The 15110-nt window shown below is 37.4% G+C and overlaps 1 protein-coding gene across 3 annotated transcripts in view; it reads right to left on the minus strand.

Annotated features, from left to right (window-relative positions):
* Positions 1 to 678: 678 nt before the first annotated feature.
* LOC115215705 (kinesin-like protein KIF2A) overlaps positions 679 to 15110 on the minus strand; it is an 80502-nt gene continuing 66070 nt past the window's right edge. For 2 of the 3 annotated variants that reach the window (XM_029784993.2, XM_029784991.2), the window contains 5 exons: positions 13356 to 13482; positions 12661 to 12759; positions 10307 to 10379; positions 7748 to 7810; positions 5142 to 5665 (listed from right to left, as the gene is read on the minus strand). In XM_029784993.2, coding sequence (XP_029640853.1) covers positions 5580 to 5665; positions 7748 to 7810; positions 10307 to 10379; positions 12661 to 12759; positions 13356 to 13482 — 448 coding nt within the window. In that variant the 3' untranslated portion in view covers positions 5142 to 5579. Of the gene's footprint in view, positions 3678 to 5141; positions 5666 to 7747; positions 7811 to 10306; positions 10380 to 12660; positions 12760 to 13355; positions 13483 to 15110 lie in introns of those variants that run through there. The other variant, XM_029784992.2, reaches the window with a different exon arrangement.

Below are 15110 nucleotides of genomic sequence, written 5' to 3' on the forward strand. Positions count from 1 at the left end.
TGATTGATAACCTATGAGGGGACGTTTGTCTTGTTACTGGCATGGACAGGTCTGACGCTAAATATTTTGGGAATTTTCAAGCAACAAGTATCAAGTTTCGAATTTCTTGCAGATAATGAAAATAACAAGAGGTAGATTTACCCTTTTGAGAGAACAGAGATTTTTACTCTAGGAAAAAACAAAGCAGTTTTCTGAGAAATATTATTTTGTGTGTTTATTTATAAAGAAAAATAAATTAAATTAAAAGACGTGTGTAAGAAATGAGGCAACAATTAGTATTGAGTTAATGAGGTTTTAAGCTCATTACAGCTTTTTTGATGATCAACAGCTGAATGGTTGATGAAATTAACTCTGAGTAATTAATCTGCCAGTCAGATTTGTTTGGCTTATATTCTTGGCATTGGTTCAAATCCTTTTGCAACCATATTTCTGTTGAATACATTGTTTTTGTTTCAGTTAGTTTTGAAAATTAGGAAGAATTTAGTAAATGACTGCCATTATTCAGCTGGTGTTTGGAACCTAAATCAACATGGAAATTTTGCTGGAAGATTTTAGTGTTGGTCACTTTAAAACAGGAAGTATCACAGGACCAGGGACAGTCTCAGACAGGTTGGGTATCAAGAGTTAAGCCGTAAGACTATACTCATTGCAATAGCCATGTGTATACATGCAGTTTTTATTATTTTTAACTTAGTAATTTCATAGTGTAAACAAAACAGATGATATCTGTGCCCTGTTAGATGAGAGAATTCAAATGTTTTAACCTTAAAGATAGCAATCCACTCGAGACCATCTCTGCTTCTATGATACAAGCTTTGTTTTTAAGTGATGTGAATTAAAACTCTCCATCAAAATTTCATGTTAATTTATGTTTCAAACACCAAGTTATTTTCATTAAATTCCTCAATATTTTCAAAATTAATTGAATGAAGGATAATCTGTTTCAACAGTAATACGGAAGCAAAATGGTTAAGCAGGTTACTTTTTGATGTATTGGGTGATTTCATATGTAAAATTCTTTGAATAACTTACAAATAATGTTTTAATTTCACAAAAATCTCTTCACCATTTTGTGGTTTTTATTTTGGTTTTAAATTCAAATCCTGATCTAAAAATTTGTTTCAAATAATTACAAAGCCCACTCCTGATTAAAGAAAGAAATATTCCAGTGTTAACTCGGTAGCAAGAATCCGGCTGACCAAGTCCATAATTCACAGACTTATCATGTGGTGCCGTGTCCATTATGATAAAGATAATTTTAAACAGACCGGCACAAATAGCTGAGGGAGAATATACTGGATGCTGCGGAGGAGAAGAACAATTTACCAATGAACGCAACGGAAATACTGCATAACAAACAAGCCTTTTGTTATTAAGAGAAGCTGGTACAATCCTCAGCACAGCAGGCAAAAAGCTTAGCAAGCCCCAGTTGAACACTTGGCTCAATGTAATCAATTTATTCCATCCCTCGAAATTGCTGGCCTTGTGCCAAAATTTGAAACCATTTATTAAGGTGACACACAAAATGCTTAGCAGTATTTCTTCCACCTCTTTGTGTTCTGACTTCAAATATTGGCTGCTGTCAACTTTTCATCCTTCCGAGAGTTGATAAAAATAGTTCTGTTTAAACACCGGGATGAATATAATCAACTAACCCCTTTTCCCTAAAGTTACAAGCCTCCTGCTAAAATTTGAAATTATGAGAGCATCAGAAAATAAAATACCTTGTGTTATTTCTTCAGGTATTTTGAGGTGAATTCCCACATAGCGTCAATACTGCTTTCATCATTTTGAGGATGATAAAATAAGGGACCAGTCAAGTACTGGGGGTTGATTGACCACTCCCCACCATTATTTTACAGAACTAAGTACAAGTTCCCTTGAAAGAGATTTGGGTTTTCACTACACTGACTTAACTTAAAAGAAGAGTTTTCAAGAGAAAACAGACCAGCAAGGTTTAGGAGAGATGCAACCCCAAAACAAGAAAGGAACAGCTGCAGGGATTCTTTGTTTTACCAAAGACAATAAATTAAGAAGCAGATACGAAATATTAAAACTTGAAAGAAATGGATTCTTACTATTCTATCATTTATCTTTTGTTCCAACCATTACGCTGGAGCACTGCCTTTAAGAATTTTTAGTCAAATGAATCCACCCCAGTATGAATATTTTTCTTTTTTAAACTTGGTACTTCTCTCTAAATTATGGGGGTAATAAGCACTGGTTGTCAAGCGGTGGTAGGGGACAAACACAAACACACACACACATATATACCAAATCCACTCACAAGGCTTCAGCTGTTGATGCTACAGTAGAAGCCACTTGCCCAAGGTGCCACACAGTGAGACTGAACCTGCAACCATGTAGCTGGAAAGCAAGCGTCTTACCACGCAGCCATGTCTGCTGCACCTTGTTTTGTGCGTTAATAGACATAAAAAAGAAGAAAAAAAATTACGAAATTAGGTAACAAGCAATATTGAATTTAAGGGTCATGCTTTTTATGGCTTTAAACCTTTTCTGATAACAACCCACCTGAAACCATCTTTGGTTCTATGATGCGAAACTAGTTTTAAACTAACCTAAATTAAAAAGCATCCATCAAAATTCCGCATTAATTTCTTTTCCAAAAACCAATTTAATAATGACAAAATTAATTTGCTAAATTCTTTGTTATCTTGAAAATCAATTCAAATAATGGCAGAATGTTTCAACAGAAATATAACGAAAGGGGTTAATGACAGAGAATGTATATTTTGCAATTTATTAAGTGACTCACTGGAAACTAAAGTAGCTCTATGGAGAGTGTGTGTGATTCTGAGGATCCAAGGATCACAGGTTCAAACTAAGCTCAGGCAGGTTGAGGCAGTTCTGTGGAGTTCCTGAAATTTATTGTTTGACTTAATGTATTATGAATAAAGAAAATATGAATTTAAGATTAATTATATATTTGCAGTAAATAGAGGCATGGCTGTGTGATTAAGAAGTTTGTTTAGCAAACACAGTTTCAGGCACCAATGTGAGCCATCCAATGTATTTAAGAGAATTTAGTAAATAAAAACTGTATGGAAGCTTGGGTGTGTGTACGTGCGTCTTTGTGGTACTTTTTTATTAACCCTGGAGGGATGAAAAACAAAGTTGCCTTCAGCAGGATTTGAAACCAAAACATAAAGAGCCACAAGAAACGCTGCTGAGCATTTTGCCCAATGTTCTAACGATTCCAGCACATTTGTCGAGTACATTTATATCAGCTGTAAACTGAAATAATTAAAATGTGATACAATTAGTAAGAAAGGAGGTGGGGAGAGTCATAATCCCAACAGATCTTTGCTCAATTCGTTTAAACTACCATTAATTACATCTTACATAATTAATACACACCAAATACATGTTAAAAACTAAAGTCATTATTTGCAATTGTCTCAATTGAAATTAATAGGAAATTATTAAAAAAACATTGAAATTAAGAACATCTTTACAAATTACACATTTTATTTGGAGGAGAATTAAAAAAAAAAAAAAAGGTAAAAATTCAAACCATGTTCTCTCAACATTTAACACTAAAGTTCTATTAGGATTCCAAAAGGCATTTGTTGCCAAGCACTTTCAACTGACTGCTTTGTTGTAGGGTGTTATCTAGCAACATTTCACCAACTTAACTGCTTTACTTCAACCACCATCTGCAAGCATGTAAGATAGACATTCTTTCATTGAAAGAAAATTTGGGGTTTTTTATTATTTTGATATCAAATGAGTTTTATTTATTTTTTAAATCTTATCTTTACATATCAAAATTTTTCAAGAGGGGGTAAAAAAAATTCTGCCAATAATTGGGCTGATAGATTGCATTGAAAAAATTCAAGCTGTAATACAAATATTATGGTTGTTAGAAAAGGACTAAGTCCTTCCCCTTGTGTAGAAATGGTACCAAACAACTGCAGACAATAGAGATTGTTAATGGGAGAGCACAAGTCACATAGAATTCCTGTATGGTGTGGTAGAAACAAGTTTGTACGGCTGTAAACTATGCAAGATATATACTTGATAGCTTTAAGCTATACCAGATATATATTTGTCTAGCTGTAAGCAACAGAACATTTAAAAACTAAAGCAGAGAATTAATTACTTTGCAAATAACTAAACAAATGCATTCATCGTCACCATCGTTTGTTTTCCATGCAGACATGGGCTGGACAGTTTGATATGGAGCTGGCCAGCTGGGAGTTGTCTATTGTGGCACAGTTTCTAACGGCTGGACACCCTTCCTAAGGCCAACCACTTAACAGTGTGCTGGGTCCTTTTTACATACCCCTGTCAAGGGTAGTTATGCAGCAATCAGCACGGGGATTTTTAGGTGAAACCAGCCCAGATGTGTGGAAGACACCGGTTTTACTTAGCTTGACACACAGGATTATCCTTTCAGGTGCTGCATAAGTATATATATACATATACACACACATATATATATAATGTGGCTGGTACAAAGTTCCAGCTAAGCTGAGGATGACACGGTGGTGGAACGAGGTAGACAGTGCTATAAAAGCAAAGAGACTCCTTATATATATACACATGCACACGTGTATACATATATATACAAGTATAGATATATACATATATGTATGGTGATACAAACAGGCTAAATAGAACTCAAAATATGAGTATATATGTTTTTGTTAATATTTAGCAGAAATAAAGTGAGCAGGCAATGTGATGGATGACAACTGCAGAGGATAGTAAATTGCAGCAAACATTTGCAGAAAATGCACAAACAGTTCGGTAAGTTCACTGTCCTGGGTAACCATAGTAATGCCTTTAATTTGAAAATAAATGAAGGCCAAGAGTTGTGAACCTCCTTTGAAGAAAAACAAATAATAATAATAATAATAATGTCCTTATGTGATGTGACAAAATATTGGAAGAAAAAAAATTGTCAGTTTGCAATAAATATTTATTTCAGTTCTTTTTGGGTGAAATCTACCACAAACAGAAATTATTTAACACCATGGGGCTCAGGCAGGGGTGGGGGATATTAGCCAGAGAATATACATACAATAATGTATATAATATCCTTCTATGCAGAATCTGTTGGAATTATTTAAAAAGCAAAGAAAAAAAAAAGAAAAAAAGTAGCAATCACCACGGAATAATTTTTTGTGCAGGTTTTATTATTTTCAGTAAGTTTAATTAATTTGAGACTTTATATATACATACACACACACACATATATATATATAAAGTAGAGAGGGAGAGAGAGAGAGAGAGAGAGGTAAGGCTGAAAGGTTGATGTGGTCCATAAACCATCAGATTGTATATCAAACAGGTTGAGTAGGCAATGTGATGCTAGATGAGAGAAGCTTAAAGTAGCCGAGATTTTTGTTGTAATAATAACTCTATTATTGAAATATCATATTGGTAAATAATGTTGCAGGATGGCATGGATGAAAGAGTGAAAGAGTTTCCTCTACAGGGGGGACCTCATATGAGTTGTCTCACTGAGCACACAGCTAACGACACGTTCCCCTCTCACATGGCTGCAACTATCGCTTCTTTTAGTTGCTAACTTCATGGTACTCACAACAAAACTATTTGGTTGCAGTCCTCCGGTTCTTCATTGTTTTACTAAAATTTTCTTCTTCTTGCATTTCTCTTCGAAAATTGCTAAGTTTTTCTGAAATCAAACACAATATTCTGTTAGCAGAATCAATGTACATTTAAAAAGAGAAATTAAGTCTTTTTCCCACCCCTTTCTCTCACAATGTCTCTCCCATCATAGTCTTGCTACCTTTACCCACCCACCCACCCATTCTGGTTCTCTGCTCTTATTACTCACTCTCCCATTCACCTCCTCAGTCACATTGCTTTAATACCATAATATAATGCATCCAGTACTTTCTGTAAAGTGGTTAGCAAATGGGCTGAAGATGTGTACAGTGATGCAGTCCCTTCAATCTTTATCTTGTCAAGGACATTACAACCTCTCTAGCGCTGGTGGCATGGTGCATTTACATTCACCATTTAACTTCCGTGGAATTTGTTGAGACAGATTTTCTACAGTTAGATGCTCTCCCTGTTGCCAACCCTCACCCACTTCCAGTGACAATTTTCCTATTCCGCAGTGGTAGGCCCCTCATCTGGTATTGCACATGCTGCAGCAACCTGGTGTGCTCAGCTGCCAGCCCCGTCTTCACTGCTTGTCAAACCAAGAAAGAAAAGCTGTCAAAGTATCAGCTACTCCCTGACAGATTTGTGACTGAGCCTGTAGCAATGGGGACCCCCAACTTTCTTGTGTCTCACCTCACCCCCACCCAACTACATCTCTGCTATTGAGGCAGAGACAGCTATTCACATGCATGAGGCCTGTGAGTTGGAGTGGCCATTCCAGTGCATTACCCCTGTCAACCTCTGGAGCAACACACTTTCCATTTTGTCTGCTGGGACAAAACCCATGCGTCTCATAAATGTAATGTCTATCAGGACAAATTTTGGAAATCATTTATACCTTGTGGTGCTTCCAGGACTAAAGTGAATAGAAGTAGAGTATTTTCCCATGACCATACATGCTTTAATAGAAGCTTTGAAGCAAAGGGTACCATTTGTATAACAATAGTGATGCTGGTTTACAACAATTGTGAAGTACCAAGCCACGGAGAATGAGTTCCCTGTTTGCATCTGCCAAATCTACTCACAAGGTTTTTTTTTGGTTGGCCCAGTTACATAGACAAAGCTACTTCGTGCCACAGAGGGACTGAACCAACTACCAAGTGGCTGAGAAGCAAATCTAACCACACAGCCAGGTTTATATATGAAACATGGGTGTTAAATGGTTGTATGTTTCTTGTGTTTTGATTCAGTCCATTTATTTCTTTACTACCCACAAGGGGCTAAACACAGAGGGGACAAACAAGGACAGACAAAGGGATTAAGTCGACAACATCGACTCCAGTGCGTAACTGGTACTTTTTTAATCGACCCCGAAAGGATGAAAGGCAAAGTCGACCTCGGCGGAATTTGAACTCGGAACGTAACGACAGACGAAATACGGCTACGAATTTCGCCCGGTGTGCTAACGTTTCTACCAGCTCGCAGTCCATTAGATTGCAGTTGCGCTGGGGCACCACCTCGAACTTTTGAGACAAATGAATTGACACCAAATCTTTGTTTTTTTTTTTTAAATCCAGTACTTATTCTATTGGTCTCTTTTGCTGAAGTGTTAAGTTAGGGATGTAAACATGCCAACACCAATTGTCAAGCAGCTGTGGTGGACGACAAACAGAAACAAAGACAGGCATGACAGGCTTCCTTCAGTTTCCATATACCAAATCCACTCACAAGGCTTCGGTTAGCCCAAGGCAATAGAAGACACTTGCCCAAGGCGCCACACTGTGGGACTGAACCCAGAATCACGAGACTGAGAAGCAAGGATTCTTTCAGTTTCCATCTAGCAAATCCACTCAAATGGCTTTGGTCAGCTGAGGGCCGCAACTTCATAAATCACTTCAACAGTAAATGAATTTCTGAACATATTTAAGCATTCAGACAATGACTCTCCCAGCAAATACTCAAGAGATATTAAGGAGTTGATGATACAAAAGTGAACTGGAAGAATTCGCCAGGACATGAACCAGAAAAATAAACAACTACTTTTGTTGAGGTTCATGCCTTCCTTTAATTTGAAGACCCATAATCAATTTGTGGATATTCTCAACAAAGACATTGAAATCTTCTTTTGTAGAAATTGAAAGAAACTTACCATGAAAGGATTTTAGTTTACTGAGTTGTTTAATGAGAAGAGCATCCAGTGATTTTGTGTATTCTGAAAGGAGGAGAGAGAGAAAAAAAAAGGGTTTCAATTGAATAATAATAATTTATGGAGATGTACTTGTATAGCAAGTAACCTGATCTGAGATCGAATGCTGAAACAAAAACAATTGCATATAAACAGACAAACAAGATGAGGACAAATATCCATCGAATGTAAATAATGCACATAATTCCTTATCTCTTAAATATAGAACAATTACAGCTATTCACCTACAGACCCTGAGTTCCCACTCTTAAAGCCACCAATAAGAACACAATATAGTCCTGAGACACACGTACACATCCATGCATGCACCTGATAAAAAAAAAAAAAAGCTGGTTTCATCTGAAAGAAACCAAAAAATATCTGTTCCATGTTGATATTCACAGATTTGTGATATGTCTTTGTTTTACTTGTTTTCAATCATTTGGACTGCGACCATGCTGGGGCACTGTCTCGATGGTACAGGAAAACAAAATCAACCCCAGGACTCATCTTTCATATCTGGTACTTACTGTACAATTTGCTTTTCTATTTTGGCCAAACTGTTAAGTTAGTGATGTAAACAAACCAACAGCAGTGGAGGTGGAAGTAGGGTCAAACGCACACACAATATAATCTGATGGTTTCCAAACAGTTTCACTCTACCAAATTTATTCAGGGGGTTTTGGTTAGTCTGAGATTATAGCAAAAGACATTTACCCAAGGTGCCATGCAGTGGGATTGAACCCCAGATCAGGTGGTTGGGAAGCAAACTTCTTAACCGCACACCCATGTTCTGTGCTTGTTATTCACAACGTTTACCTCCCTTTCTTCACTAATTACTGCCTACATTCAAACAGTAAATAAGATAGGTTATGTAAGGTGACAGAAACTTCTGGAAAGGTGACTAAGTAAAGAATAATCCGAGTTGTTTTAATGTCTGAAATATTTTCTGAATCCCAAAAGGAAAATTTCTTAAAATTAAACTTTAGCAAATACTGAAATTTAAGGAGATAAATGCAAAAAATACAGTGATAAACGATTTGTAAATGAATCAATGAGTAGATTCCCTGACACCAAATTTGTAGCCCACAGCAACCAAATTGTCAGATTCAAGGGGGAGAGTCATGGCGAAATTAGTTATTTTCAAATATCTGCCCTTGAGTCACTTTTGTAACAAAAGAAGTTATTTTACTAAATCCTTCCAAATTCTTGGTTATTTTCTAAGTTATAAAATACAGGTACTGTCATATTTTATGTCCAGACCGTTAACTATGTACCTAATGTGTATCTTGACAGTTTTACAACTTTCAAGGGACCTGTGTTAGAAATAACACAAATTTCCTTCAAATCACACCTTTTTTTTTTTTTTAAAAGTAAAGAAAGATGCTGGTATGGTCATATGTTATGTATGGATGTGGACAGCTGTGTGAGGAAGTGCCACTCCCTAACTGTGGAAGGAACCTTTGGAAGAAGTAGACCCAGGAAAACATGGGATGAGGTGGTGAAGCCTGACCTTCGAACATTGAGCCTCACAGAGGCAACGACAGGAGACTGAGACCTTTAGAGAAATGCTGTAACTGAGAGGACCCAGTAACTAAAGTGAGATTACAGCCATGGCCAGTGCCAGTGCAGCATGTCCGGCCCACTGAAGAGTAACCGAGTGATATGACATGCTTGAGAAAACCTGTTGAGTCAAGTAAGACCAAAATCATAGTTGTGGCCAGCGCCCCCTGACTGGCCCCCGTTCCGGTCGCATGTAAAATGCATTATCCAAACGTGGTCGAAGCCAGTGTCTGCTGACTGGCTCTCATGCCAGTGGCACATAAAAAGCACCACCCAAACGTGGCCAATGCCAGGACCCGCTGACTGGGTCCTGTGTCAGTGGCACATAAAAAGCACCATCCAAACGTAATCGATGCGAGGCCCACCTGACTTGCTCCTGTATGGTGGCACGTAAAAAGTACCCACACTACACTCTAGGAGTGGTTGGCGTTAGGAAGGACATCCAGCTGTAGAAACATTACCAGATCAGATTGGAGCCTGGTGCAGCTGCTGGCTCTCCAGACTGTTCAGTCAAACCATCCACCCATGCCAGCATGGAAAACAGATGTTGAACGATGATGAAAGAATGTATAGCTGAAGACACATATCTGGAAAGGAAAGAGTCAGGGTGGTCATGGTTTGACATGTGTGTGTGTGTGTGTGTGTGTTGTCATCATTTAACATCTGTTTTCCATGCTAACAATAGGTTCGGCTGCAGATACCATACCAAAACAGACAATAGAGCCTGGCACAGCCCCCAACCATGCCACCTCCTGTCAAACCACCCAACCCTTACCAGCATGGAAAAACAGACATTAAATGCTGTGTGTGTGTGTATGTGTGTGAATATATGTGTATGAATTACAGGTCTCCTCAAGGAATCATTGCAAGTCTGATAGAATTAAAAGGAAAGAAGAACAGAAATAATATTTTTCATTGATAATGTTTTTTGTGGATACAGCAACAACAACAAATAATTACCTTCCACATCATAATCAACTTCCTCTGTCATCTTCATTAATTTTCGGTTATCAATTAAGAACTTTTGAGTATGCTGAAAGAAAAATTGAAAAATGTTCTTTTGTTAAGAATCATTTAGTTATCAGTATTTTTGTTAATGATGTAGGGAGAGGAGAAAGCAGTGTCAATAACACACACACACACACACACATATATATGTCTTTGGTGTCGTAATTGTGCGCGGCTGAGGAAGGCTATTGACATACATGTTACATCAATTATGCATTGATATAAACTGTCCAATAAAGCCAGAAACATATGTACCGCTAAATCCTTTGCATCCTCTTTTTCTTTCGATGAATATATATATATATATATATATATATATATATATATATATATATATATATATATATAGTGAGAATTTACAAAAAAAAAAAGACAAAGACAGGTGTGTAAACAACAAAACAGATGTATTAGTTTAATGCTTGGGAAATGAGAAAGTCTTTTATATTTCGAGCCTATGCTCTTCGACAGAAAGGAACACAGAAATAAACAGGGAGAGAAAATAGAAAAAGGTTTATTTATATATATATATATATATATATATATATATATAATAGTAATAATATACAGGTACTTGGACAAAAAAGTCAAGTCCTCAACTATTGTATTTCATTTTGTCCTTTTGAATTCAAAGTTTATCAGTCTCAACTTGCCTCACTTTAATAATAATAATAATGAAATTATTGTATACAGTGCTCAGGTGCACCACAACCTGTCAAAAGTGCGTATAAACCCTTTCTTCAGGGTCAGTCAAAATAACAACCAGCAGTATTATACATTTGCTTATGCAGTTGAATTTTACTCTTTCCTTTTTTGACAACTGATCATGAAAAAGTTAAGATTTTATTATAGAAATATTGTTCTGCTTTTAAATTTGGCCAAAGCAAATTATACTTACATCCCATTAAAACATTTTATTGCATGGAGAAGAAGTTTGCTTTCCAACTGTGTGGTTATCTTGGCCAAATGTAACATGACTCCAAATCAACGAAAGCCTTTTAGTGAATTTGGTAAACAGAAACTAAACAAGCTTGTCATGCGTTTCTATACATGTGTGAATGTTTTTGTCTTTGTCTTCACATCACACAATAGTTATATACATGGACGTAACTGAATCCCTTGTTTCCAGCCCAGCCAAGGTGAAATATCTTGCTTGGAAACAGGTGAATGTTGGTGACAGGGAAGGAATCTGTAAAAAATCTGCCCTCAACAAATTTTCTCTGATTCATGTGAATATGGTAAAGTGGATGTTAAACAAAGGAGGTGTACACCTTTTAAAAACGAACAGATCAGGTCCAAACCTTGGACTCTGCATTTGCTCCTTGACATTCTGATTTTTAAAAAACCCCAAATAAATAGCCGTCTGTTTTAGCAAAGCTGAACTATTGTTTTGTTAAATCAAAACAGAGTTTATTATTTATTCAGTTCATTCAAATATGCATTCATCATGGCTTTTATGCCTTTACAATGGACCACTTACTCTGTTGGACATAAATTTCAACACTGCTAAAGTGATGTCAGTACAAAGGTAGGCAGATGCATACATAGATATGCAGGGTGGACTTTTATATAGAAGCCATCTGTCAAATTCAACTCATGGCATTGAACAGATCTTGGTCAGTTTAGAAGATACTTGCTTGAGGTACCACAAAGTGGGATTGAACCTAAACTACTGGCTTCAAAGCAAACTCAATCACATTGATGCTTATGCTTTTTTATTGGTATATATAACTTCATTTATATTTCCGTGTGGCCCTGTTAAGAATACCCTGACGTGTCGGGCGATATGATATGCTTGAGAAGACCTGTTGAGTCAAGTAAAACCAATATCGTAGTTCTGATGCCAGTTCCCCCTGACTGGCTCCTGTGCCAGTGGCACGTAAAAAGCACCATCCAAACGTGGTCAATGACAGGTCTGCCTGACTGGTTCCCGTGCCAGTGGCACATAAAAAAAGCACCATCAGAATGTGGTCGATGCCAGGCCGCCTGAATGGCTCCTGTACCAGTGGCACATAAAAAGCAACCACTACACTCTCGGAGTGGTTGGCATTAGGAAGGGCATCCAGATGTAGAAACATTGCCAGGTCAGATTGGAGCCTGGTGCAGCCTCCTGGCTTGCCAGTCCTCAGTCAAACTGTCCAACCCATACCAGCATGGAAAACGGACGTTAAACAATACATAAAAAACACAAATATATGAATAAACACATACATATATATATACACACACACACATTTATGTATATGGTAAATGCACATACAAGTTGTATTATTGCAGTGGAGTTCTGCTGCTCTTTCAACAATACTCACATCAAAAACATTTTTCTGTTCATCAAGAAGTTCCTCTTCCATATCTTGCATGTGGTTAATAACTTCATGGAATGTCAACAATTCATCTGTCACCTCATCCTGTCACAAATAATAATAATAATGATAGCCTGGATTTGAAGTAGGTCCTAGAGACATGCTTTAACAAAAACTAAGTGGTGCCTCACTCCCAGTGGTCATCCAGCATGCTGGACTCCAACCTGGAATTCTGAGGGCCTGTGCTATAGAAGCAATAGCTCCCAATAAGAAATGACCTAGACTGTAATGACCCATGCAACCCATGACAGCACAGAAAGCAGACACAAAATGATGATGAAAACGGGGGAAAAAACCCAAGTCCTTCATCCTTTTTTTTTCTTTATGTTTGTTCTTAACAATGTATGTTAAAAGCTTAAGGTGTGTTAGCCAAAGTTGATTTACTCTTTTCAATCAACAAAATTTCAAGTAATTTTGAAAATAATGAAACCCGTCGATATTAAAATTGGTGTTTAGAATATCAATTATGAAAAAGGTTTTAATTTAGATCCCTTTATGACAGGAAGTTTGTATCATAGAATCAGGGCTGCTCTCAGGCTTGTTGGTATCCAAAGAAATAATATTTGAAAAAAAAAAAGATGTGTTTATGATATTTGAGAGAATTGACAAAATTCATATTCTATCTGAGCCATACAACTTACATTTGAGGTTTTTAATAAAGCTAAATCACTGTTCTGTGGAGACATCGTTCCAATATGAGTCGGGGTTTCAACTATTTCCAACGTTTTCGTACCTTCAGAACCTCCTCCAGGACCAAGTTCTTTTACTCTAAGAAAGAGGGGGAAAAAAAAAGCCAGAATCAATAATAATAATAATGACAATAATCAACTGAAAATGTAACATTTAAATTTAACCAATTTGAAAAATATCGAAGGATATCAATGATATCCCATGCCAATGGTACATACAAAAGCACCGGTGCTGGTGCCATATAAAGGGCACCTGTGACAGAACCACGCTAAAAAGCACCCTGTACAAAGTGGTTGGCATTAGGAAAGGCATCCAGCCACAGAAAGCATGCCAAAATAGAGACAGCGTGTACACAGTTGCTTAACCTGCTAAAATTAGCTACCAAACCTCCCTAAAAATCACACCCCAATGATTTAATATGAGAAATACACTAGATAATGTAATTTCCCAGAAAACAAACCCCCAAAAGTTTGATCATAGCATGGAATGACTGCTGTAACAGGACATTCTTAGCACTAAACAAGATCTGTCTGAAGAGCCACACTACTTGATGTTACCATATTCTGAATATCACTATAATCTCTCCTCCAGTCTGATCATTAGTGCACACTTTTTTTTTTTTTTTAATGATGAAAATCGTGCAATTGGTGCCATGGAAGACTACTGCTTGTTTCATGGTTGAGTGGTCAGCAGCTAAACTGCCTCCCCCATCCCTCACTTGGCTTGCTGGGTGACAAGGGGATTATGAATGCTCTGCAGGACTAAAAACAAGACCTGTCAAAGGATCGGTGGAATTCAACTGACCCAACGGTCACCCACATGAGGAGTGGCATCTTGTAAAAACATCCTGCACACAGGTTGGCTGGTCCAAGACCATAGCCACAAAACCTCTAATGAAAGACATACTTATTTCTTTATTGCCCACAGGGGGCTAAACATAGAAGGAACAAACAAGGACAGACAAAGGGATTAAGTCGATTACATTGACCCCCCCCCCATCCTAGTGCATAACTAGTACTTATTTGATCGACCCTGAAAGGATGAAAGGCAAAGTTGACCTCAGTGGAATTTGAACTCAGAGCATAACGGCAGACAAAATACCGCTAAGCATTTTGCCCGGTGTGCTAACACTTCTGCTCTCAGATGGCATTGACATCCCATGAGTGATGTGGTACAGAGTGATGAGGTGGTGAAAATAACTTGCTCTGATACCCGCAGATAGTGACAATACAGTCCTTAGTTAATACACAGTTGATCTGAGACAGGAGACCAGTGAGTTGAGTAACAGAGGTCTGCTCCACCGAAGCAGACTTAAGTCTGCATAATTCCAAAGCAAAAGCTAAATAAATGGAAACAGAATTCTCATTGGTAGATTCTCAAGATAAAAATATTAATTTGGCCAAGCATAGTATATGGGTCGACATTTGTGGTTTCAGGATCAGCCCCACTACATGACACCTTGGGCAAGTGTCTTCTATTATATCTAACCAAAGCATTTTGAGTGGATTTGAAAGACAGAAACAAAAAAAAGCAAGTGGAAGTGTGTGTGCACACGTGCATGCTCTGTGCCTTCAAGTGATGGTTGTAAATGATTGTCAATGTCATACAAGCAATGTTGTTCATTTCTTGTCTTCTATATCTGGCCAAAGGGAAGTATTGCTTGGAAACATGATGGGGGAAGGGTCTCTGGCCATAGAAAATCTGCT

This window comes from Octopus sinensis, linkage group LG9, assembly GCF_006345805.1.
Source record: "Octopus sinensis linkage group LG9, ASM634580v1, whole genome shotgun sequence".
Classification (NCBI taxonomy): Eukaryota; Metazoa; Mollusca; class Cephalopoda; order Octopoda; family Octopodidae; genus Octopus; species Octopus sinensis.